This window comes from Telmatherina bonti (assembly GCF_933228915.1).
Source record: "Telmatherina bonti genome assembly, chromosome: 17".
Taxonomy (NCBI): domain Eukaryota; kingdom Metazoa; phylum Chordata; class Actinopteri; order Atheriniformes; family Telmatherinidae; genus Telmatherina; species Telmatherina bonti.
This window is the reverse complement of record NC_136615.1, coordinates 20,744,412-20,770,630: the sequence shown is the minus strand read 5'-3', so window position 1 is coordinate 20,770,630 and position 26,219 is coordinate 20,744,412. Positions and strand designations below refer to the sequence as shown.

General features: G+C 39.1%; 2 protein-coding genes across 2 annotated transcripts; one reads left to right on the top strand and one right to left on the bottom strand.

The window, feature by feature from the left end:
* Positions 1 to 2,688: 2,688 nt before the first annotated feature.
* Positions 2,689 to 9,085, bottom strand: stard7 (StAR related lipid transfer domain containing 7). Its single transcript, XM_079257147.1, has 8 exons — positions 8,224 to 9,085; positions 7,700 to 7,863; positions 7,530 to 7,579; positions 6,402 to 6,512; positions 6,117 to 6,199; positions 5,849 to 5,948; positions 5,665 to 5,749; positions 2,689 to 5,560 (listed from the first exon to the last, which is right to left on the bottom strand). The coding sequence occupies exons 1-8, from the start codon at positions 8,670 to 8,672 to the stop codon at positions 5,382 to 5,384; spliced, it is 1,221 nt and encodes a 406-aa protein (XP_079113273.1). The 5' UTR covers positions 8,673 to 9,085; the 3' UTR covers positions 2,689 to 5,381.
* Positions 9,086 to 15,058: 5,973 nt separating this feature from the next.
* LOC306768208 (sodium-dependent phosphate transporter 1-B-like) lies at positions 15,059 to 24,900 on the top strand. Its single transcript, XM_079256460.1, has 11 exons — positions 15,059 to 15,341; positions 16,514 to 17,126; positions 17,388 to 17,528; positions 17,679 to 17,764; positions 18,003 to 18,099; positions 21,716 to 21,835; positions 22,811 to 23,086; positions 23,263 to 23,860; positions 24,000 to 24,185; positions 24,315 to 24,399; positions 24,581 to 24,900. The coding sequence occupies exons 2-11, from the start codon at positions 16,778 to 16,780 to the stop codon at positions 24,734 to 24,736; spliced, it is 2,094 nt and encodes a 697-aa protein (XP_079112586.1). The 5' UTR covers positions 15,059 to 15,341; positions 16,514 to 16,777; the 3' UTR covers positions 24,737 to 24,900.
* The last annotated feature ends 1,319 nt before the right edge of the window (positions 24,901 to 26,219 follow it).

Here is a 26,219-nt window from a genome sequence, read left to right as displayed (position 1 = left end):
GTAAGAAAGCACAATAACGTGTCACAATCATCTGCGCATTAAAACCCATTCATCAGCCTCATTGCATCCCAACAAAACATCCTCATTGTTCTAAAAAACCAGGGTCTATTTCATTACCACCGCCCACCATCTGACCCAAAGTACTCACACATTTCTACCATTTGGTCTTCACAAACGCAGTCTGCCTTTGATGCATTGAAACACATTATGGTGTCATTTCATCGCACAAAGTGGTACAGTTGCTTGAGCCCTAAGTTGATTATCGCACCATGCTTTCTCATTTTAGTAAGATGTCCCTGGGGAGCTGAAAGAGACTCAAGAGAAGGTAACAAGATTGTAAAACCTTTTGGGTAAAAAGCTCTGTAAGCTTGATGGTATCATGACTCTTGACATTGCACTCACTGACCGTTAATGCAGTTAGGACTAAAATTGTCAGAAGTGGTTTTATCTTTCGGTTGAGGAGATAGCAAATGCCTTCAGATGCACTACAACGATATAGCTATAATAGCTGAGGTCAGTGGGCCACCAAGGCTTGTTTCGAGTCAATTGCCAGTAAAATACCTGGTTCTGGACTCTATGAGATGCAATGATTCTCCACAAAATCACCCAAACTCTGTTTCCATTGATCACAGGAGAAATGTTCTCTGGACTGATGGAGGGGAAGGGGGGGGGCAGATTTAATTAAGTCAACGTTTCATAAGTCTGCAGTAAATATTGTATTAAAAATGTGGATTTTTTTTTTTCATACAATTATGGAAAAGTTTAAATTTTTCTTTTCTTTTTATATAATTGCGGTGGTTTTGGGCGAGAAGGGCGAGAGGGTGGGGTTTGACGCAGTTTGTGCGCAGGAAGGGGTGTAGCCTTTTTTTTTCCGCAGTGAGTATGACCCATGAGTAATCTTTCTTTTTAATATTCTGCAGATGTTTTACCTGCAAATTCTGCAAGGCTCCTAATACATTTTAAAAAATATTTTATTAAACAAGCTAATCATCAACTACTGTGTACCTTTTGGAATTTTTTGTCATTTTTATTTTGACATTGTGGATGCTAATGAACCATGGACTGTCCACAAATAATTTGACAATGTTGTGTTTCTTGCAGGATTTTTTAAAGTGAATTGTTCTCTAGAAGGGACTGATATCAAATAAAAACTCACACTGTACATTCTGACATCCTGGTTTTCTCCTCTAACGTAACATCTAGTTAATCAATAAGTGCTTGTGTTCCTTGGATGCAGTAAGCCAAGTTGGACCTGTGTGATCTCTCTTGTGTTTTGTTTTTTTTTGTTTGGTTTATTTTTGTCTTTGCCCAAGACCCCATTGTGCTTGATCTAACCATGCAGTGCATCCTCTGTCCATGGTTGTGCCAAGCACCCTGGAGGCTTGTGAGCACAATCTGCATTTTATTATCGACTGCCGCACTTCTTTTCTTCTTATGAAACACTGATTTCCAATGTTAACTTTCTACGTTATTTAATATATAAGGATGTAAATGAAAACTGCAACGGGACAAAGGTAAGATAAAAAAAAAGAATACAAAACTGTGGTACATTAACAAGACAAAAGTTTCATATTTGTTGTGATGTTTTATTTCATAGTGTGATGAAAGTTGGAGTATAACCAATAAATAACATCTTTAAATCCTGTTTTATTAAAATCTTCTTGTTATGTCTTGTTGAATAAAGAACAAATGAGGAAAAAAATGTGTGGAGGGGTGGAGTGTGAGGAGTTCAAAGGGTTTGTGGCATTAATATAGATAAAACTGTCATTTTTTTCCAAGCTGTGTGGCCAAAATATGTCCAATTTATGGAACAAAGCAATTACAGTAAGTGCTCAGTGGCTTTTAACTCCACTGATTTTAGCCAGTAGAGGTCATCTATTAAAACAATGTGTCTTCTGTTAGGTCTCTGGATGCGTCACAGACCTATAAATCAACTTTTAGACACCACTGCACTGGAACATAGAAGTCTAAATGCTTCAGACATGGTTCATATTCCTGGAGAGCTTATCTGCTTATTTTTAGTCCCACACGTGTTGCTTCATTCTTTTTATTCACTGAAACAATAAATTTCACTTGTAAAAACCAGTCAAGCTTTTTATTATGTTTCTTTTTCCTCCCATACCTTTATGTAATGTGGATTTTGGATGATTCATATATTTCAATTATTGTCATTATGAGCATCAAGGGAACCAAAAGCCTGAAAATACTAACCTGCAACCATAGGCTTTACTGGGGAGAAACATTTAACCATGCATTTAAGATTGGTTTGAAATTACAAAAAAAAAGGAGCAAGTGAAAGAGAAGAAAATGAACTTTTTTGGTGCAATTTTGCCATGAGGAGAATAAAGATTATTAATAGTCAAAATCCAGGTTTTCACATGCTGTCTGTGACATAATGTGGTATTTATTATTATCCGATCATACCTGCCATCTTAAAAATGGTTACATTTATTATTTTAAATATGTTTGAACCATTTTTATAGCTTGTAAGGTAGAACAGCACTGAGAACACTCAATTATCTTCCCACAACATGGCACTGAGACAAATGGACCATGAACTGAAACACTTACTTCAGCCATTATGGAATTAAATTGTGGTTTTATTGATTTTATTTACTGCTTTTTCTGTCCAACTTGTCAAAATGGCAAAAACTGCAGTAGAATTAGAAGTGAAGACAACAAGGCACACACTTTGCGTTGTCTCAGTCTGCCTGTCACGACAAAAGTACATTAGGTTGATGAATTCTGTACAAGACAGTGGATGTATGGATCATAGCAAACATCATTTATTTGCAAAAAAGAAATTAAACATGGTTAAATCAGACAGCTGCTTGCTTACTCATAATACATACCATTCACCCACAAATTAACACGGGGATACATTTTTCAACTGGAAGATACTTATTTATAAAGTTTGACGGGGCTTCTTTTCAGGTTTTAGATAAAGTTCATTTCTCATTTCATGCCATAAAGCAAAAAGCACTTTCGTTAGCTAGTAAAAAAAAAAAAAAAAAAAACTAACAATCAGGCTGTGAAAGTTATGACAAACTTCTACTTTAGAGTGATAACACAAAACTGGATAACTTTATTCATCTACCTTATGGCTTTTTGTGCTTTATAATAGTTTTGTTTTTTTGTTTTTTAACTCTGGTATTGGATAACATCTAAGCCAAAATAACACATTCCAAATTAATATACTGCATTTAATGAGTATAAAGTGTAATTTAATCTATGCATTCTAACACTGACAGATTCAATAGTGCTTTCAGTAAACCATGGAGTCTGTGTAGTTTTACTGACCTTTCGCCTAGACAAGGAAGATGAGGTTTACAGATTATCCCATTAGACTGGACCACAACGGTTATTTAGCACAGACACAATGCTTATCCCCTTCTGTGACAGGACAGACTCAAAGCTACTCTCCAATCACTAGCTTTACACAGTAACATGCACATGAAGATGTATAATTTATTCAGTCTCTCTTCCATTTTAATTATTTTCAAATTTATGAGTTACAAACATATTCCAATTCCTAATTCACAACAAATGTTATACGGCCTGCAGATTAGACAAAACAGTGACAACTCTTCATCACTGCTGCAGGTGGCACACATCTACAAACAGCAATAACACTGTTACACTCACGCAAAAATCAGTAAATATGGCATGTTTAATTAGATGGGATTCATCATTTTTGTTAAAGCATATGAGAACATTAGAAATAAGATTTTCATTTTCACTAATCTCTCACACACCGCCATTTGCATTAAATAGCAGGATATACTTTACAACAGGACAGAATTCAACATATTTGACACTGCACAGTACGAGCGCTTATACGTGGGACTTCCTTCACAAAAAGGAATACGCCATGACTTTCATACAGCCAATTAAACTCAGATGTACCATACAGACAAATTACATGAAATTTAGAATAAGCCTTTTCAAGGCAGATTGTGAGGTCATCTGTACCACTCTTAACAGGCTGTAAACAGTATGTATAACTAGGTGATGTTTTCCCTCCACCGCTAGATTTTTTTTTTTTTTTTTTTTTTAAAAACACATTCATCTCCCCCTCCCCACCCTACAGATCATAGCAAATACATCATGGACTGTTTCATTATGAACCACAACACTGTGTGACTGAGACTAAACAGAAAACGTTATAGACCTTGTTGCATACACATAAAACAGTCTTCCAGTTTTTAGGCTATTTTATGAATGTACAAAATCTACTATGACACAAAAAAAATAAACTGCTAGAGTACAAACTAAACTGATGAACAAAGACATGAGCTGAAATGAGACAACATAAATGTTGGTGACTCAAACGGGTTGTTAATGTGGCATTAGTGCTCTATGTTACAATAAAAAGGGCAGAGAAGAGTGTCTTCATACAATTACCTTGCCTTGCTAGAAGCACATAAGTACCGTTGCATATGAGGATTTATATGGTTGTTATAAGACACTATGCCCCTAATGCTGAAGGACTGGTTTATCTTCAGAAGGCTGGCAGCTTTTAACGCCCACTGTAAACATGACAGTGTGACACCTGAACAGTGCTGACCCCAAACACGTCATCTTCAAAGCACAAAAGAAAGTCCTAGATGTGTCCTCTGGAGTTTTCTGGACATTGTTTTTCCAGCAATAGAACACTTTTCTGAGCTTTTAAATGCTCCTTGTCAAGACATATAAATCTCACATGCTGCAAACAAACACAAACATGCTTTAAAACCATGAAATGATGAAACCTGTTAGTGTTTCACACAGTGGCCACAGTTCTTCCTCTGCCAGTGGATTAACTTGGCCAAGTCCAGACATTTCACCAATACTGTCCAGTATTAGCCAGTTCTGTCAAATGCTGCTAAATTCAGAGCCATTGCTCCTCCTTTACAAATCGCACAAACCAGTAGTACAGCTGTGTGGATACTGGCAGTCTGAGCAAGGTTTAATGTCTTCCTTCGTCAAACGTGATGATCCATAGCGAGCAGAGATGAGCGCACTTTGGCAAAAGCATCTCTAGAAATTGGAAATTAGGCTTGATCTTACAGACGGTTGCAGGACACACATCATCAAACTGTGCAAAGGTGTTTAGTGACATTGGCTGGAAGGGAAAAAAAAAAAAAGTCACTGCTGCCACCGTTTCTGTAGCAACATTTTCTCCACAAGAACAGTTATACCATCACCTGCGTAGTCTGCTGTCCTTCAGGAACCCCATTTACAACCAATTTAACCACATCTATGAGTGGACGTGTGTCTTTAACATAGGTTGCAAACTTTATTTTCATTTCATTTCGTTCAGTGAGGTTGGAGGGTTTGATTCAGACTTGAGTGCAAGTGAAGATGTGCCAACATAGCAACCGCTCTACAGAGTATCCATCTCAAGCATAGATTTGCCCAGGACCACTTGTGTGTGCATTTTCTCCACCGAGGCGCTCCTGGCTTGGTTGCCGGTTGGTGTCGCTAGATTTAACAACACCTGTATAATCGTGAATGCCCACTTCCAAGTTCTTGGCCCGCAGGGCAGCTGTGTGCAGCTTCTCTAGAAAATCTGGCATACCTGATGTGAAAATGGGACAACATATGGGCATCAGCCATCGCAAAGTAAAAGTAAAAAGTGAATCTAAGAAGTAAAAAAAAAACAAAAAACAAAAACAAGCTCACCACTTGACACCATCCAGCTCACACAGTAACGAGGGAAGACAGTCTGTGGGTCATCACTATAAGTCAGCAAGTAATCAAATCCATTCTGTGAAGAGGGGGGAAAAACAGCCAAACTCAAATTAACAAAACAAGGAATGTTTTAACTAAATTAAATAATTTGTACTTCAACATGTTCATCACAAACCTCATCAAAAGACTTGTGAGGGCGAATAACCATTTTCGACTGGTAGGAGTGCACTCTGACAAACTCCTGAGTCTCCGGTACTCTGGGATGATTCACGGCTCTACAAGTCAAGTTGGGAAAAGTAAAAAGATAAACAGCATTAAGTCTTTGCTTGAAAAAGGTTTTTTTTTGTTGTTTTTTTTCTTTTTTTTAAAAATGTATATATATATATATATATATATATATATATATATATATATTAGAGCAAAAACACATTAATAAGTTTCACCTGGACACCAAGATCATCAGGTTACTGTCAACATCAACTTCATAGCGACGCACATACACATAGTCCCGCGAATACATGGGATACTGCAAGAAGAAATTAAACTAAATCAACAGATGGAAATCAGTAATTAAATTGATTATTTTAACTACTGTACATAGACTAGACATTGTTTATCTAAACAGGAAACCTTTATCATTGAATCTTGCTGCTATTATAAAACACATCTGTAAATATACAAATAAAAAAAATAAATTCTCTTCTAGTTAAGTATTATTGCAAACTCACAGGAAAGTGTGTCGCCCAGTGCACGACTTCAGAGCCTGTGCTGGCATCTCTGTCTACCACCTCAAGCTTGATAACCAAAGAATCCCATTTCTTTCTGTACTCCGTGTCCAACTGAGGGAAAGGGAAAAGCATACATGAATGCAGGTGCTTCTGTGTCACACACATACAGGGAAAACATGTTATTAAAAAGAAAAAGCTCAGCCAGGCGCCACAAATACTTTACACGCTCTGTCAATGACAAAATCACACATCAACAACACTAAAATTAATTAATCGTCAAATTACTAATTGTATACATAACTCCAATTCCAAACCCCATCACATAAAACTACATTTGGAATATCTTTATTCTATTTCACTGTCATTTAGCAGATGCTTTTCTCCAAAGTTACTCACCTCTGAGAGCAACCAGACTTTGGTCTAAAAAGGTCATGTAACCAAACAGAAATGTGCATCTACTTTTTGAGAAAAGGTGCAGATCTTTCAATAGATTTTGTGACAGCACTCTTGATGTATTCAATCCATAAAAGTCTGAATGGGTTTGAAATCTATTAAAAGTGGAGCAAGAGCTACCATTAGCTATAGCAACAGCCTCTTGGTTAACATGTAAAGTTGTAGCTTCAATCTAGGCTTGCTTTGAAAAAACAAAATATGCAAATCATAGTCCCTATGTTGTTATAACAGAAGCACATTTAGTGTCAATTACAGATGATTTTTTGATTTCATAGCAGCAAGCTTTGTGCTGCACATACAGCACATGTCAAACACATTGCATATCTGCAAAGGAAACCATGTTGTGTAGAAAGATATTTATCACCACGTTGCTAGTGTTTCCACATTAGTCTTAATAATTCTGCATACTTTAAAAGCTTTCAAATTATTTCAGGAATACAGTTACACTTCTTTTCTACCATAGTCCTTATTTTATAGTAACATACAAACATGCACGACCTTGTTGATTTGCAATGCAATATAAAAAGGAATTTATAAGCTCAGCAGCAAATTATTCCAATGCATTGGTAAACTGGAAACAGTTACTTCCCATCTGTCTTAGCTTCTCTTCAGTTCCTCTCAAATGGAATGTGACACAGATTAAGGTGCATTTAATAAGATTTAAGGAGTCCATACCTGTACATTGAAGAATTGTCTTGGTGTGACATCACTGTAGGAACCCAAGACTGCAAGAAAAACACAAATACAAGCAATCACATATTTAGAAATACCACCTCATAAGAATATTAACATGTATGCTTGTCAAAACCCAAATTGCACAAATAATAGCTTGTGAGTTTGCTGACCTCTGTATTCATAGAGGTGACTGTTGGGAATAGGTCGCTTCCATACTCGGAAATCCTTTTTGTCTATCACATTCTCCCAGTTAGCTTCCTGTTGACCACTCAAACTTCCTTTAGATGTGCACAAGCGTTTAACAGCCTCGAGGGCTTGTAGTTCGAGTCCACACCTTCAAAAGGTAAAGTATGCCAATGTCAGGACAAGTTTAGCACACTGCACAGCTGACACTGTAGATTAGAAACAAACCAATATGGCATGCTGCACATTAAACTGGACAACAAAGTAAGAAGACCAAATTGTTTTTCATCCCTTTAAGCAAAGACAGGCCATTGAAAAGAAAAAAAAAGTGTCATTTCTGGTGCTCTGGTGGTGGGAGAGTTTGCAAGAAATGAGGGATGGTCAAAATCTTTCAGCTAGATATGAGATGAATGGGAAGCCTACGAAGAGCTGCACATTTACTCCGATCTACCATAACATGCCACACAAATGCAATTACATAGATGTATCAGTATAAATAAAGATGTCCAACCTGCGTATTTCTTCATCTAAAATCTTCTCGTTGTCCCACATGAAGACGCCAGCCAGGGCCGCCACAAGTTTCCCAGAAGGGGCGTGCTTGCTCTGAAACCTGCGCCATATGTTACTGACCAGGGTCCGCTTGGTTCGCTCAGAGTAAAGGTTAGAGTAAAGCTCGCCAATCTGGCAAGCACGTCGAAGTCGCTGGCCTGTCACAAACCCACAGTGGTCCGCAAAGATGGAAAGCAACCCCTTCCTCTTCTGACCCACGGCCTCACTGGCGTCCACGCCTACCTTCTGGAGCCAGGACAGCAGCATGTCCACGCTCCTACCCAACCAGGGGATCCTTTGCAGCTTCCCTCGGCCCTCATCGACTGCAAATTTGAATGACCTGCTGCTCTGAAGCCTCAATGCATTAACACCCATCTCGCAGACAGGACGACGAGGCAAAGAGTGAAACATGACAGCTGTGACCGTGACACAAGGTCCCAAAGACGAGATAAATACCACAGACAACTACGTGTATCTGCAAGGTTAGCAAACGATCTTTTCAGCCAAAGACTGTGCTCAGCGGAGAAACACCATGCTCTCTCTCGATAAAGATGATAACTTTAAAGTTACTCCAGTTCCTAACTTTACCATGGTATTTATGCTGCTCGTCTACTCGTGTGTGAACACGCGACATGTAGCGTTAGCATTAGCTAAATGTCTCTCTTGGCTATTATCCCAGACTATTCCGCCGGGGATTACATTCCTACCAATGCCGTTACTTTTATTTCCTAAACAGAACTGTAATAACCTCAAAGTATACTGTAATGTCACATTACACGCCTATCTACCTGATAAACTTTCTAGAGGACGGTCTCACGTTTGTAGAGCTCTTGCACTGAATTTGACCTCCTCTTCCTGTTGTCTCTAACACGCCCACTTTTAGAGCCCGCCTTACATGTTGTCTTTCTATGATTGTTGATTGGTTAGTGCTCATACTAGGACAATTATGATTGGCCTCTATAAGAGCCTGTCATGATATTAACGGTTCACGCACCAGCAAGTTAGTACGTCCCGTGTTGCCTCAACCAGATAGTACCTTCAATTTTTGTTTGCTGTCCAGTGATCAAATCTGGTGCCCCACTTATTAAATCGAGATTGCCCCAAAAGTTAAGGTATATTGTAAATCTGGTATACGATCAGCCGCCATCAAAGTAGATAATAAACAATGTGGAGGAAGTCGGAGTCGCCCTCTAGCGGTGGCAACCAAAGACAAAGTCATCACTGTTAGGCAATGACCAAAGTGTTAGGAAATCAGACTGTAAAAATCTCTCAAGACAGAGGTTGGATTTTTGAGTTTAAAAAATCTGCTTATTGAAATGTTTGGTGTTGACTTTGAACAACCTTTAGTAAATTGTTCTTTCAATAACGATTAAAAGGTTTGGCCTGAAATAGCTAACCTGATATCATTTTTGCCACAAGTCGACCAAAAAGAGGTTGTGATCATTTTGAAGGGGGTTTTAGGCGCCAGGTGGCGCTGCTTTATTAAACATCAAGTAAGCAGAGTTTGCATGTTCTGTGAATGAATGAATGAATGAATGAATGTTTGTCTCAGTGTTGGCGTGTGGTGGACTGAAATGAAATAAAATGAAAAATACTTAATCCCGAAAGGGAAATTCAATAAAGTAGTAGATAATTAATTTGAGGAGGTCTTGTTCCAGAGGCTGATGGCTGCTGGCAGGAATGATCTTCTGTAACTTTCAGTCTTACATCGGACCAGACTGGTGACCTGTCTTGAGTTTACATTGTCTCTCACCCAGTGATTACTGGGATAGGCTCCAGCTTTCCATCAACCCGCTATTGGACAAAGCAATTAATATACAGGTACATCTCAAAAATTAGATTATTGAAAAGTTAAATATTTTTTGTCACTCATTTCAGAATGTGAAACCTATATATTTTATAGATTCATTACACATAAAGTGAAACATCTCAAATATTCAGTCCCTGACAGTTTGATAATTGTGGCTTTTAGATAATGAAAACCCAAAATGCAGTGTCTCAGAAAATTAGAATTTTGTGAAAAACTTCAATCTTAGAAAGTCATGATGTCCCTTCTAATCAACTAATTAAGTCAAAATACCTGTATTATAAACCTTGAAATGGTCAGATGGCTACACAATCATGGGAAAGACTGCTGACTTGACAGATGTCCAGAAGACAATCATTGACCCTCCACAAGGACGGAAAGCCATAAAAGCTCATTTCTAAAGAAGCTGATTGTTCACAGTGTGCTGTATCCAAGCATATTAATGGAGATTTAATTTGCAGGAAAAGGTGCTCCAGCATAACCACAGCCTTGAAAGGCTTTGTCAAGCAATGTTCATTCAAGAATCTGGAGAGCTTCACAAGGAGTGGACTGAAGCTGGACTCAGCACATCAGGAGCCACTATACACAGACGAATCCTAGACAAGAGCTACAAATGTCACAAAGAGAAAAAGGACTGGACTGTTTCTCAGATGAAAGCAAATTTAGCATTTCATTTGGAAACCAAGGTCCCAGAGTCTGGAGGAAGAGTGGAGAGGCAAAGGATCGATGTTGCTTGAAGTCCAGTGTGAAGTTTCCACAGTCAGTGATGATTTGCAGAGCCGTGTCATCTGCTGGTGTTGGTCCGCTGTGTTTTCTGAAGTGCACGGTCAACACAGCCATCTACCAGGAAATTTTAGAGCACTTCATGCTTCCTTCTGCTGACAAACTGTATGGAGATGCTGATTTATTTTTTTTATTTTTTTATTTATTTATTTTTTTTACCAAAAGCTGCTTCAATGACCATGGTGTTACTGTGCTTGATTGGCCAACAAACTCACCTGATCTGAACCCCATAGAGAATCTGTGGGGTATTGTCAAGATGAGGAAGATGAGAGACACCAGACCCAACAATGTAGATGACCTGAAGGCTGTTATCAAAGCAACCTGGGCTTCCATTACACCTGAGCAGTGCCACACGCTGATCAATTCCATTGCCACGCTGCATTGATGCAGTAATTCATGCAAAGGGAGGCCCAACCAAGTACTGAGTGCATGGAAATGAACATACAATTTTCAGAAGCCTGACATTTCTGTTTAAAATATCCTTTTTTTCCATTGTTCTTGTGTAATATTCTTATTTTCTGAGATGCTGCATTTTGGGTTTTATTATCTAAAATCGACAATCATCAAAATTTCAAGAAATAAACGTTTGAAATGTTTCACTCTATGTGTAACGAGTCTATAAAATATATGGGTTTCACATTCTGAAATGAGAGACGAAAAATATTGAACTTTTTCATTATATTTTAATGTTTATTGTTTAATGTCTGAGATGTTCCTGTAATGAATGAATGTTTAAAGACTTTACGCCAGGTGGCGCTGCATCGCTCATTAATAAATAATTAAATAAGAGAAGTTTGCACTTTCCCTCCGTGTATTTGTGGGTTTTCTCAGGTTACTCCAGCTTCCTCCCACCGTTCAAACACATGCATGTAGGTTAATTGGTCTCTCTCCCTAAGATTATGAGCCTGAATAAGTGTCTGGCCCTGTGATGGACTAGCGACCTGTCCAGGGTGTCGCCTGATTATTGCTGGGGGTTAGGCTCCTTAATTGGATTAAGGTATGGAAAATGAGTTAATCGATCATTAGGTAGAAGGCCAAATTGTATTTACACAAGCCCCACTGAAGGAGGACCTCATATTTTGTTCACACCATTACTCTCTCACGTTTTTTATTCATCAACAACAACATATCTCGAAATTTGCTGTTGTGTCTTACCTTTTGTGTAATCAAATGAACTTCTACCTACTACCAGGCCTCTGAGTAGCTGAATAAGCAATAGTTGTGCTCAAGTCATACACTGTTGGTAAGTTCATCAAACCTTTGCTGCCATCAGGCTGTGTCCTTTGTGAAACAAGTGCAGTTAAAAGGAAGGCAATAATACCATGACAGACTACTACTGTAAGCAGCAGGAAAGCCAATAGATGTTTACATGAAAACACTTGATGGGGGTTTATGAGCTGCAGGGGACTTCAGCCCGAGAGTTTTAGTGTTAAAAGAGTCTTTATGCCATCTGAAGCAGTAGATTATCAGGGTGAAAAACGGGTGACATTGCAGCTTTTCTACCCTCATGTGGCAGGTGGCCACCGGCCTTCTGGACTACCGGTGTCGTGCCCGCCAGACAGCCTCTCTATGGCCACAGCTGCCCTGCAACTAGTGCGGACTTGTTACTTGTGGATGTGGACACGTCACCAGCATAGAAATCGACGTGCTCTCTTGTTCTGATGGCTGATTCATATCCGGAGAACATTTCCATGTAACAGCGATGCGATTCGGCGAAAATATCTGAACCTGTTGTCAAAGTTGTTTCAGCAGGGTGTCAAAACATAAAAATCAGCTCTGAAACTTTTTTTGTTTTTAGATCCTGAATACCTTCTTGCTCATAGTGGAAAAAAATATTTTCCTGCCTCTCACATCACGTTTACAAGCAGGTAACTCGTTTTAATGATTTTATCCACTGTGAAGCACTTTTAGACCATTTTAACCCCTTCCAACTGATGACAGCAAAGAGGACAGAAACTCCCAGACCGTCTGAAACGACGGCCGCCAGGGGGCGGTGTTGGCATTGGCCTGTCGTGTCCGGATTTTTTCCCTTTTGCTACGAAGAAATGATCATCGATATGCAAATTACCTAAACTTTTGGATCTCTATAATTTATTCTCACCAAATTTACTACACTCATTCTCTGGATTGACACTGTAAACTTTACCAAGTTTGGCCAAGATTTGTCAAAGTATCAGTGTACAGAATTTTTTTTTTGTAGCCTTAAAACACTGAATAATTTTACATTTTTAATGCACTCAATTTCAATCCTAAGAGAACTCAAAAAAGAATCCCAGGACTCCATACAAAGTCATTCATAGGAGGGAATATTCTTTTATGAATTACAGACAGAGTTTGCATTTTTCATAAATATTTTTAAAAAATCAGTTAAATGTAAAAATCAATAAATTACTTTAAACTTCTTAAATATCTGTCAGAGGCAATACAAAATTCCCAGCATACCAGACGCTGTTCGGGTCATCCCACATTTTTTCCAGAATTTTTGGAGCATCCTTACAGGTGTTATGATTATTTTTTAAGAATTCAGACAGAGTGGCAGATGTACAAGCGGTACTGTCTACAATAAATAATAGAGAAGTGAATTTGGTCTAAACTTTGATTCAACGGGCAACCTTTTCTGGCCTAAAATGTTGGGGGGGGGGGGGGGGGGGGGGGGGGGGGGTCATTATCGTCTGGACCGTGGGTCACAAGAGGAAACAACAGGAGCAATGGAGGTCAAGTAGGTGTTGGCCAGGGGGAGCGCTGCTTTATGGGCTTAGAACCTGATATATCTTCTTTTTTTTTTTTTTTTCAAACCATTTCTGACCAGAATCTGCTCTGTTTGGAAAAGAAAACTGCACTATATTAAAAAATCTGGATTATTCAACTCTGCTGAATGTGGCAGTGTGAAAATTATGGACTTCTCTACCCTCAACAATTTTTTTTTTTTTTTTTAAATGGTTAAAACACTTCCTAGCCAACTCCTCTTCTATATGAAATGCTATTCCCTCCTTTATCTTCTCTAAAGTAGGTGGCCTTGGATTTCTCTTAATCTGAAACTATCACATTTCCAAAATTCATATAAACCTTTCCAACTTTCAGAGACAGATCTTGCTTGCCTGGTTCTTATTTTTAAGCACAACTTCTCGCCACACACATGTTGCTTTTAGAACAACAGAACATTACATACATGAATAAAAGGTTCTTTTTTGAAAACTTGTTCAAAAACAACATTACCTTAAGTGAACCGTTATATAAACCTGATGGACAGCTGTATAGCTACACAGAATTTATCAGCACTTATCCTGCACTTATTTCAGCTAAAGATTTCTCTATTGCAGTGAATGCTGGTTTCAAAATGCTGTTTAAAGGTTTCCCAACTTCTGTTCCTGTTGTCACAAATATGGATCCTCGTCAAACATCTGTAGGCAAGATGTACTTTTCGATCAGCCACTCAAACAGAAAAGTCAGAATGCTCTTTCAACAGCTTGCTGTCTCTAATCCTCCTGTTGTGTGTTATTGGAATAGTTTAGTTGGTAACATATTATGTAAAAATGTCTGGTTGTAACCACATTGATATCTGATATCTTAACTCTTCTGCAGAAGAATAATTTCTTAAACACATCTTTTTCATTCAAGAATGATGTTTTTGGGCTTTATTAACACAAAGAAGACAGCAGATCTATAAATTATCAACTTAATATTTATTTTTGGCCAAATTCTACATTCATAAATGCCAATATTCAAACAGTAAACTATTCATATTACTTTTCATACATAACTTAAAAAACTAATATGTATCTCTAAAAATTCCCACAGTTCCAAATCATTAAAACTTTTAACCTATTTAATAAGTACAATATAAACTACGAGTGATATCTGTTTGCAACTATTTTTCTTTATTCCTGTCTGATAATTTGTCACAATGCTGGCATATTTTCCCCTTTCTCGTTGTTGAAAGATATCTGTCTTACGTCCCCATGTTGTTCGGTCCCATTGTTGAAAACTGCCTTCATCTTCAAAGAAGCAATAAAAAAAAAAAAGCCATGTCGGGTGCATGAGCGTCATGCCTACGTCACGAAGTGATCACGTGCAGACCTCTCGACCGCCTTCACGGAAATGGGAGGGATTTACTTGTCGAGTCAGCTGTCATACGACACCCGCGACCCACCTACTCGAAGACGCCATAGACCACCGCCTCTCTGCCGCTTCACCGGTACTATCAACTTCTAGGCAGACGAAGAAGACTTCATTCAAACCAAGACGAATCTGAATACACGAACAACGACTTTATTTTATTTAATTTTTTTTTTATTTAAAACCACATATCTAAAAGCTGTTTTCGGCACAGCCAGTTCATGTTTAATTTCAGGCAGTTTTTTTGAGTTGCAAATTAAAATTTTTTTTTAACAATATCCCGCTCACGCTAACGTTGCAGCTTGGGTGAGCGCGCTAATTAGCTTACCGGCTAAAGGGCACATTTTCTCCACGGCTTACTGCCGCAACGTATCGTAAGTATTAAACTTACTTACCTTTAGATGAGTATCATACCCAGAAATCTGTTTTGTTGTAGTGACCTAACTATAATTAAGACGTGTATTACAAGTCGGTTATAATGCCTAATTGTCGACAGCTTGAGTGTCAAGCTATAGCTCTACGAACTCCTCAACAACGAGAGAACAGTTCATCAAGGATGGGTAAATGCGTAGGGTTCAGTACATATTAATGTCTGCACTTACTGTAGTAATATTAGCTTTATTGTTGAACTGTTTCCATTAGGAATATAATTTCAGCAGTCTGCTCAACTCATGTTGTCGGCCATTGAAACTGCCCTGTTCGCTAAGCTAGCGGTGACAGTTTTGACCATGTGTCCAGAACACAATTAGCAGATATTAAAACCGGGTCTGGACCGGTCCAGACCATATGGTCCAGACGCAACGACGGCACTCGGTCTGCCGGCGGTACAGCATAGGTGGTGTGGTCCTCGCTGTTTCACATCCGGTTGAGTTCCTTTTACAAAAACTCATCACACAAATGGCTACTGAGATCAACGTAAGACTTAACCAAGAGTCTTAAACAGCTGCGTCCATTTCTATTTTTTTAATCGCCCCTCGTCTTGTGAACAGATTGCTCGTGATTCAGGGCTGAAAGAACGGACGAAGGCACGTGGATACGTTGTTCAAATTGTGTCATTGACATTACGGTAATTATTGTCTAGAAAGTTATTTTGTGGATGTAACCAAACGGCAACAGACTATATTTAGTGTCCAGGTAAAACACAGATGTACGAAAAAGACGGTCTTTATTACCTATTCTGAAATTGCCTTCAAGTTTTGGTCTTGGAATTTTTTTGGCATATTTCATCAGAATAATACACCGTATATTCACATTTACAGCATTGTTTAAGTAGGCTTCTTTATTAAAACAAAGATGCCAATCAACACAAACCGTATCCCTAACCCGAATTACAAATAAATGAGGCATTAAGCAAAGGTCTGTTATTTAGATGAGTATGGCAGACTAATGAAATAGAGGCAGCAAGAAGAAAAGTTGCTTCCAGTTATAAGCAGTCACTTTTGGTTTTCCATTCTCGCTGTAGTCAACCTGTCATTTTTTATAACCTACTCATGAAAATTAAATTGTGAGACTGTTGTTTAACAGTCTGTTCTTTTTTTCTTTTCAGAGTTCACTTCTGCTCACCATTTGCAAATTGGACAATGGGTGGTTTCTCACTTTTAGTTAAGAACCAAAGATACAGTATACCTACTGTAGAAACGCTATAGCAATAAATCAATTTTTCTTAGGAAATTTAAACTGCTTGTAAATTATATTAACGGACAGACTTAAAGGGAATTTATCTATTTATTTAACCAAAGTTTATTTATTTTGTTAGCTCCTGTTTTTTTATATATACACTTAGATATTTTTGGACCCTTATAGTGTAACCATGGTGTCAACAACAGCTACAGCAGTTATACTGGCAACTACAGTAGGAATTGCAACCCACACTGCTCTCACAGAGTACATGTGGCTACTGATCGTTGGCTTTTTTATTGCCTTCATTTTGGCGTTTTCCGTAGGTGCCAATGATGTTGCTAACTCATTTGGCACAGCTGTTGGCTCTGGTGTGGTAACTCTAAAACAAGCATGCATCCTGGCGACAGTTTTTGAAACTTTGGGGTCTGTGCTCCTCGGTGCCAAAGTGAGTGAAACCATCCGGAAAGGCATCATTGATGTTGGGATGTACAATGGATCAGAACACGTGTTAATGGCTGGATCAGTCAGTGCCATGGCTGGTAAGTAATGCCTGCTTATCATTGAACCTTGTGGACAGAAGTTGAAGTGTGAAGCTTGAAGAAATAATGCACCACAGAATCGGGATATTTTATGTTAAAATGGAAGGAGAGAAAAATTGAATGTTGTTATTTTTACTGGAGGGTCTTTTGATAATTTAATTTGTATTTTCTGCTGCTTTTTATTTTACCAAAGTTGTTTGGAAAGGAGAAATGATGACAAATGATTATGACTTTTTTTTTGCTTCTCTTTTTTGTCATTAGGTTCTGCTGTGTGGCAGCTGGCCGCCTCCTTCCTCAAGCTCCCCATCTCTGGAACACACTGCATCGTTGGTGCTACAATTGGCTACTCACTGGTTGCCAGAGGCCAGCAGGGTGTCAGGTGGCTTGAACTTCTCCGTATTGGTAAGGCTAGTACTGTGCTGAACTAAAACTGTGCTCTATTTCTAAGAATTATACTGTGTTAAAGTGTGAAGTCATGAACGTTTCTAATCGGCTTTATTGATTTGCAATCTCCAGTTAGTAGTTAAAATTCTCTGAATTTTTCATTTTCAGTTGCTTCATGGTTCCTGAGTCCTCTGTTGTCCGGGTTAATGTCAGGAATTGTTTTCTACTTTGTGCGCAACTTCATTTTACGCAAGGTAAGCCTGTTGTTAGTTTTCAGATGAACATTTTTGTGAGAGTGGAGATTTTAAGTGGTGTTGTTGGGGTCGTTTCTGCACTGATTTGGTCCTTGGCCAAAGAAAAAGGCGTTTGTGACATAGCATGAAAAAGCTGGCTCATATTACCATCATGACCTTGTAGAGCCACGTGTCTCCTGACAACACAATTTTATTCATTCAGTATTTATATTTGTGAATTGTTTTTTTCCCACTGCAGAAAGATCCAGTACCTAATGGTTTGAAGGCCCTACCTGTCTTCTATGCTGTGACCATGGGTATCAACCTGTTCTCCATCATGTTCACTGGAGCTCCACGTGAGTGTCATTGTCTCATTTTTCTCTGCATGCTTAACCACAGCTTAAAATAAACTGCTCCCTCAGACAGCCCGATGCCCACACACATCCCAGACTGAACCAGACTGTTTATCATTTTCACAGAGGCTGTGTTTATTTTAACGTGTTTTTTGGGACTTTTGCTTGTGGTTCTGTGTGGTCATAACTAGAAAGTTTTAGAGTGGAGCACAACAGGGTGGGATGTGAAAATAGGAATTCACTTAACTCTGGCTGTCAGTGTCCCGTCAGACTTTGAGGAGAACAAGAGAAGTAAACAGGGTGGTTTTTAAAGTTGTTGGAGTTGTCTGCCCCCCTGTAGATGTATTTTTGCCCAGAATTTATATATTCATGGTCTTCAAGCTTTTATTAGTTTTTCAACTTCCAGATACCTCTTTAATAAATGAGCCACTTTTGCTCCTTTTTTCTTTTCTTCTCTCTACAGGGTCATTTCAGGATGTTAGCTGGCCTGGGCCATAAAATGGCTGCTACAGGCTAGAATTTGACCAGATTCGCCGTGCTAATGTGCATACACACATCAGTACTGTTAAAGTGGAGATCACTTGCAGTACTACTGTAGCCCATGACCCTGCTTTGGCACATTTTGTACAGTTGTGCTGTACCTCGCAAAGGAACACACTGTACATGATACCTGTAGTTGGGTACCTCACAAGAAGGGTGCGTGCTTAGACTTCCAACAATCCCACTTCATTTTTTTCTTTAACTTCTGGTGTAAGTTAGTTGAGATTCACATCATCAGTACGTACTAAAACAAACCATCATCCCATGGAAAATCTAGATTCCTGCTGGACTCAGTTCCTTAATGTGGAAAGCAGAAACTACTAGTTCAAGGACTAAACTACAACATAGTTATATCAGTCATTTAGTTCAAGTAGTGCACTGGCACCACGCGGCAACCTCTGGCAGTTAAAAGTGAAGCCTGTGTGAAAGTGCCAAAAGTTGCAGTTCACCCATCATCTGCTAGGGGCTCTGAAACAGAGTAAATCCCTGTGTTTACAAGGCCAACTTCACGAAGGAAAACATGTTTACAGTGTCGTACAAAAACTAGTTTAGGTTTAATAGTTTAGGTTTACTTTCATGACAACTGTGGGGGAGTGATTTTTTTTTTTTTTCTAACTTCTCCGTTTAGAAGTAATTTCATCAAGAAATTCTGCTTATTTAGGGGCGTGTCCTTTTGAATGACGGTTACCCGATAGCCTGCTTCAAAAGAGAGGATCGTAGAACAACCACTTACCTCCGTTAGCTGGTTAGCTCAGATAGCTCTTAGCTACAGACAGGTCAGAGTTTGCTAGAGGTTAGCAATCAACCCCCCCACACACAGCCCCCTTCTCAGCTCTACTTCTTTGCCCATTTTTGTATTTTCCGGGAGAGACAACACGTGTGACGCTGCCAAGATAATGATGTCAAGAAACCGCCCAATGAGTTTCAAATCAGTTGACGGAGGCTCTGTCCATGTTTTATATCGCAGGCTATGACTGGCACACAAGGTGACAATTGGCTACTCACTGGTTGCCAGCTTATTATTGGTGATGTATGCATTCTTGTGCAGTAGCAGTGTGACTTAAGATTGTCACAGCCTATTATAAACTCTCCTGGTATCACTCCCCTGCTGACACATTCTGGGTAAAATTACTTCTAAATTCTCTGATTCATTAATCCCCACCATCATCATCACCCCAAATGTTTGACAAATGTTTTTCAACAGTACAGCAGAGTAACATTTGTGATAACTGCATTTAGACTTCTCGCAGACACTAGGAACAGCATCTGATGTCTAGTAAAATTGACCCAATTTTTCTACATGTTGCTGCTCTTCAGAAAAAATGAAGCTAATTTCATATGACTTCAAATAGTCTTTTGCTTGTTTATAGTTTTAGTGTGTTGTGTCACCATGATGGTAAATTTGGACTTCTTCACTCCAACCTCAGTTGTTAAATTTCAGGGTGTTGAGCTGAATGATGGTGAGAAAGAAACACTTTCAGGTCTACATTACGCTAGAGATGCTAAATAATTGTCGGCATGAATGTGTACTGGACCTCCTTTAGCTTTAATCATGATCCTAAAAGAAAGTCATGCACATTCAAAAGCTGCTGTTGGATCAGAATATTTGTCAGTAAATGTTGAGTATAGACATCTTAGGTTTTCATATTTATTTGTCTATTTTCTTGTTAAAACTAGTTCTAAAACTAGAACTAGTTTTAGTTCTACACAAAACTAAGGACAAACAAACTATTGGTAAGTGAATCTTAAAACTGTCACTGTAATTAAGGCTTGTGGTAGGTTGTGTATACAGTGTAATAGGAGGGAAAAGTCATTGTGCAAAGTAGGCCACTGGATACTTAGGTTTTAGGGAGGGGTTTTCAACACAGCTGTGGTGAAATTTCATTTCCATTTCCTAAGCTCACCTCACTGAGTAGGAGTGTCAATCAATTAGGTTCCATCTCAATCTGATTTACTTATAGCTATATTTTATTCATTAAAGGTGCTAAACTTAAACTTTTTGTCTTGTTAAAAAAAAATCAATTAATCATAGCTGAAATAAACATATTTCATGTTTGTTTTCATCCCAGCCCATGTAGTTGTTTCAGTAGGGTACATTTTTAAGAGAACCATTTTAAGTTGGTTTTTTTTCCCTCTGTCTTATGACTGTCCTGGAGGGAGTGAGCTTCCATTGCATAACAAAGTAAACTGTGCAGTGCTCTGCAGTGTCATGCTGCAGCGTGACTTGGTGGAGAGCATGCACAGAGGACTCTGTCCAAAAAATGAACACAGTTGCCTTTGGCCCTCATCTCTTTTTGTGTGTTTTTGACTAACCAAACATTCTTAACTTAAAGGGAGGAATTGCTGTTATTGTTTAATGATTCGGCACAGTCAAGGTCCTAACCACAGTTGACTTGAAGTATCTGGATAAAAAACAGATGACTGCTTCCCCAGGGAAATGAAAATACTTTTTTTCAGCATGCATTGCACTGCCTTTATTTTTGCTGCAGTCTTGGCAAGAGGGTGGTTATAGCACTACAGTATATAACCCCACCCCCCTTCCCTCCCTACTGTAGTCTTCTTTTTAAGGTGCGCATTGTATGTGAGCAGCTGTTATCTGGGCACTTGAGGGTCATGGTGGCATCTGTGTTGTTTCATCTTTTGGGTGTTGCATAACTGTTCACATATAGGGGGACACATGCCTTCAATTTTTAACCTCAAGGCATAATGATGCAATGCTGCAGTGAAGCTTACCATGCTTACTAGTTCAAACCTAAACCTAGTCATCAAATCCACATGAAGCTTCATGTTGTTCCTGCATATAACTTTCAGTCCGAGGTGCCATTCATGTTTGAAGCATGGGCGGGAAATAGTTCTGTGAAATTTTAATAATTATGAAAATACCATTGTGGCCAGTTAAATACATTTCATAGATAAGTTGTTCCTGTTTGTTTTTCCTTTAAGTATTTTAGATGTAATTTGTGTTGCAGCACTTGCTGCTTCGTCTTTTTAAATGTTTTTTTTTTTTTCTCTCTTTCCCCTCCCCTCTCTCTCTACTTGCTCCTCTTTGTTTCTTCATGTGACCATGGCGACCCCTCAGTGTTGGGATTTGACAAAATCCCTTGGTGGGGCATCCTACTCATCTCATTGGGCTGTGCTGTGCTGACGGCTGTCATAGTTTGGTTCATTGTCTGTCCTCGCCTGAAGAAGAAGATTGAACGTAAGTACTCTTTAAATCTTGTCACCTGGAAGAAATTATTTTCTTTCCTTTAACCACTGAGCTATAGCTGAAATGTGTCTTTTCAGTTTGTATCCTCCACCCGTTCATGGAAAAGGTTAATATTAATCAGCCAAATGGAGCTTGTTTTTCCACAATGGAGGTGCTTAAAAAAATCCCAAAATATTATCATTTGATGCTTCATAATCCTGAACTTTCATATTTTAGAATGGGTGTGGGAAGCTGCCTGCATTTTTATGCAATAAGTGTGGTTTTTGTGGTGTGTGTATGGACTAGGGGGGTGTCATGCATGAGGATAAATTACTATGATTATCTGACACCAATATCAGGGCCAGTATGCGCATGTATAAATTTCAATGCACTTGTGTTACAGGAATGCTGGGTATGACTGACCATTTGTATGAGCTTCTGTTTAGTGTACTAGTTGATTAATTGGGTCATAGTGATCCTTTAATCGGACTTTAGCTCCTTGACTAAAATAAGGCTGGGTTAATTTAAGGTCTTGAAGTGGCATTTGCTGCGCACTGACGGGTGGGTGGATGATTACTGCAGCTCTAATCTTCAGCAGGTTTGATGCAGTGTGGCTTCCTGGTCACTTCACTGTCAGGGTCATTACATGGCAAATATTGGCACTATCTTGAGTATCTGGTTGCATGAAGAACAATGAAGTTAAATGTGAACCTCAACTTGTGTTGATTCTTGTCATTAGTTGATCGAGTAGTGGTAATGTTTATGTACTCCCTGTAATGTTTTTATCTGATCTTATGAACACAGAGGCTCACTTTTAAACACAGATATTGTTACATTAACAGGACAATGGTCTTTTGACTCTGAAACTATGGAATTATTTAATCCTAAAGATCAAGTTTAAAGAAAACAAATGTACTCTGTTAGGATTTCTCCTCTATACTGTGGACATAATCCAAGGCGCAACTCACTCATCTCTTTTCCTACTAGGAGATAACAAGTCTTCCAGCCCTTCAGAGAGCCCCCTGATGGAAAAGAGAGAGCTCAAAGAGGCTGAGTGTCCTATCCTGAAACAGGCTGCCACGGAGACGCCTGCACCTGCTGTGCCAGATGTCAGTCAGAGCTCTGGCGCTCAAGCTCCATCTGCCCCTGAAGAACGTAAGGTGACGTTTAACATTGGCGATTCTGACAATGGAGAAAACGATAAGGAGTGCAAAGTGGCGTTTGATATTGGAGACTCTGATGAGGCAGATGATAACAATGATGGTAAGTCCCAAGGAACAATATTAAAACTCTACTTACATTGTAATGATAGTTTAAAGCAGACAGAATTCTTTAGAATGGATAAATTAGTTTGATGTACTTAATTTACTAATTGTTAACTGAGGTTATATGAACTGATTGTTTTGTCTTTGTTTCTTCTTTAACTTTGCTTTTTGCAGCTCCCAAACAGCCTCAGACAAACGATCAAGTCCAGCTCAACAACGAACACATTAGAAATGCTGCCAATCAAGCCCATTTCAACAACCAGGCTCAGTTCAATAACAGGCCGACACACATGCCCAGCAACGGTTACAGCCAGTATCACACAGTCCACAAGGACTCGGGCCTCTACAAAGACTTGCTTCACAAACTCCATCTGGCCAAGGTTGGTGACTGTATGGGTGAGGGTGGTGACCGACCTATCCGGCGCAACAACAGCTACACTTCATATACCATGACCATCATTGGCATGCACAGTGATTTCCGCGCTGCTGGAGATGGTGACAAAGTTCCAGTATCTGGTGGTGTGGAAAAGAAGCGTGTGCGTATGGACAGTTACAATAGCTACTGCAATGCTGTGGCAGAAAACACAACTCCTGAGATTTCAGAAGATGCTGTGAGACTAGAAATGGAGAAAGAAACTACGGGTAGTTGCCAGAGCTCTCTGGAAGAGGACGGACTTGACAAAGACAAGAAAGAAGTCTCAACTCTGTTTCAGTTCCTCCAAATTCTCACTGCATGCTTTGGATCCTTTGCTCATGGAGGAAATGATGTAAGGTAAGCACTCCCTGTATGAATGTCAGGCTGTTGCTGATAAGATAAAACTTGTGCTCCTCTGACACATTGCTCGTGACATTTTAACTTATCAAAACTCTGTCAAATGTTGAAGTAACCTCACTTTTTTTTCAATTTGCAGTAATGCGATTGGTCCATTGGTAGCTCTGTGGTTGGTTTACACAACAAGCAGCGTGACCTCAAACGAACCTACACCCATTTGGCTTCTGCTGTATGGAGGCGTAGGCATCTGTGCTGGACTTTGGGTATGGGGTCGTAGGGTGATCCAGACTATGGGCAAGGACCTTACCCCCATCACCCCTTCAAGGTACATTTTTTACAGATGACACTTGTTCCTTCCTGTCATTAGAACAGTCTCCTTCAGACATTACCATCCTTTGAATGGAGCAGGGTGACGTCCACATGAGACATGAGTGTTTTTATTTTCTTCCTACAGTGGTTTCAGCATTGAGCTGGCCTCAGCCTTGACAGTCGTGGTTGCCTCTAACATTGGTCTCCCTGTTTCCACCACCCACTGCAAAGTAAGTGAAGTCAGACACTGTGGTCTGGGAAGCTGACTGACACAGGAAGGGAATATTTAGTATGAGAGAGGCTAATGTAAACAGTCTGGTAGATGTTCTAAATATGGCATTTTTTCTTTAAGTTGAATTTTAACTAGTTTAAGATGATGGGATTGTTTTCTGACCACTGCTATGTTTCCAGGTGGGCTCTGTGGTGGCAGTAGGGTGGCTGCGATCAAGAGAAGCAGTAGACTGGCGTCTGTTCAGGAACATCTTCATGGCATGGTTTGTGACAGTGCCTATCTCTGGCTTAATCAGTGCTGCTATCATGGCCATCTTCATCTATGGCATCCTATGAGCATGCAGCTGCAACCTCAAGCAGGGAAGGATGACAATATATACACATGTATAGTTGGGGTGCACAGGATGTGGTGGTACTAAGGTTGGATGGCCAAACTTATATTGCTTACCTCTAGCCAACAACTTTAAAAGAAAATGGGAAAGCCAGGAGTTCAAAAAAAGTGGGACATGTGCCTATGGTTGTTTTGCTATATTGGTTTCAGTTGTCTGTCTTTTTTTGGGGGGAGGGGGGGGGGTCAAATGGGGAAACTTGCATATCTGTTTCTAACTTTCATTTTCAAATCATCACTCTGTAAAAGTTACATCAACTGTCTTGTAAATTATGTATGTGCAACTGTTATTTTTCTTCTTTGTACACTAAGTTCACATTAGATTGATATAAAAAAAGGAAGTATCTGCTTTATACTGTGCAATTCCCCATCGTAAATCATGCTGAAATTGATAATAAATGCAAAAGTCACATGTACAACACAAGTTATTGATGTGTTCCCAAGTTCCAAGTATGGCTTAATGTATTTAATTTAGCATCTGTCTGAAGAATTGTGAAGAATTTGCTCTTTTCCCATTTCTCACTTTGAACATTCTTAATAGTAAAGAAAAGGACCTTGAAAACTGGAATTTAAAGATGTGGTTTGGTATGGTGTTAATGCATTCAAAAAAGCAGGTAAACAGTGTATTGCATTGCTACCAGAGTGATTACTTGACTGCAGAACCAAATCCATTTCAGAGCTAGAGTTAGCTGCCTTAATTTTACTTTCATTTAGGTACCAAAATGTCTTTTTTTAAGCACACAATCTTAAAAATTGTGGTTATGCATACGAAAATAAAAATTTGTAAAAAAGTTGAGTTGTCCTTGTCGTTTGTTTACATTTGGTGGAACACTATGTAGCCAACATCACTGATTGGGACCATGGCTTTGAATCTGGCCTTGCTGTAAGATAAAGTATGTCATGTGAGACCCTTTGCATAAAACAGTTGTGAAATCTTGGAGCAAATGACAAAAGGAGACAGGTTATACAGACAGGTGGGATTATTCCCCCTTTTATTGGTGCTAATCTCAAACAGCAGGTGATGAGTCAGCGGTAGGATTCACGTGCTGTCGTGCTTTTTTTCACTCCAAAACATCTGTGAGGCAGGAACAGAAAGGATTCCTTTATGCTAGCTTCAAACATCACAATGCAGTAGTTTTCCAGAGCGCTCTACATGAATCACATCACCCAGGTTTTTATGACTCACCACTCCCGAGTGGGAACCAATGAATTATGCCTCTGTGTGTTTTTCTGCCCCACTACGGTTAGGCACATAAACAATGCTTAATCCCTGAAGGTAGGGATTTACTACAAAAGCCTAAATTTCATTTACAAACTACATGAGGATTTACTCCCATAATTTGAATTTTTCAATCATGGCTTGAAACAATCTCAATGATGTATCAGCAAACTTGAACCAAAATCAGTTTGAAAACAATCCTCAGTTTTGGG

What these genes read in the sequence shown, in the direction of transcription:
- LOC306768208 (XM_079256460.1), top strand. Translation starts at nt 16,778, where the DNA reads ATGGTGTCAACAACAGCTACAGCAGTTATACTGGCAACTACAGTAGGA. An exon ending in ATCAGTCAGTGCCATGGCTG is followed by an intron (nt 17,127 to 17,387) that starts GTAAGTAATGCC and finishes TTTTGTCATTAG; the next exon opens with GTTCTGCTGTGTGGCAGCTG. An exon ending in CATGTTCACTGGAGCTCCAC is followed by an intron (nt 18,100 to 21,715) that starts GTGAGTGTCATT and finishes GCGACCCCTCAG; the next exon opens with TGTTGGGATTTGACAAAATC.
- stard7 (XM_079257147.1), bottom strand. Translation starts at nt 8,672, where the DNA reads ATGTTTCACTCTTTGCCTCGTCGTCCTGTCTGCGAGATGGGTGTTAAT. An exon ending in TTAGATGAAGAAATACGCAG is followed by an intron (nt 7,864 to 8,223) that starts GTTGGACATCTT and finishes TACCTTTTGAAG; the next exon opens with GTGTGGACTCGAACTACAAG. An exon ending in TCACCTCTATGAATACAGAG is followed by an intron (nt 7,580 to 7,699) that starts GTCAGCAAACTC and finishes TTTTTCTTGCAG; the next exon opens with TCTTGGGTTCCTACAGTGAT.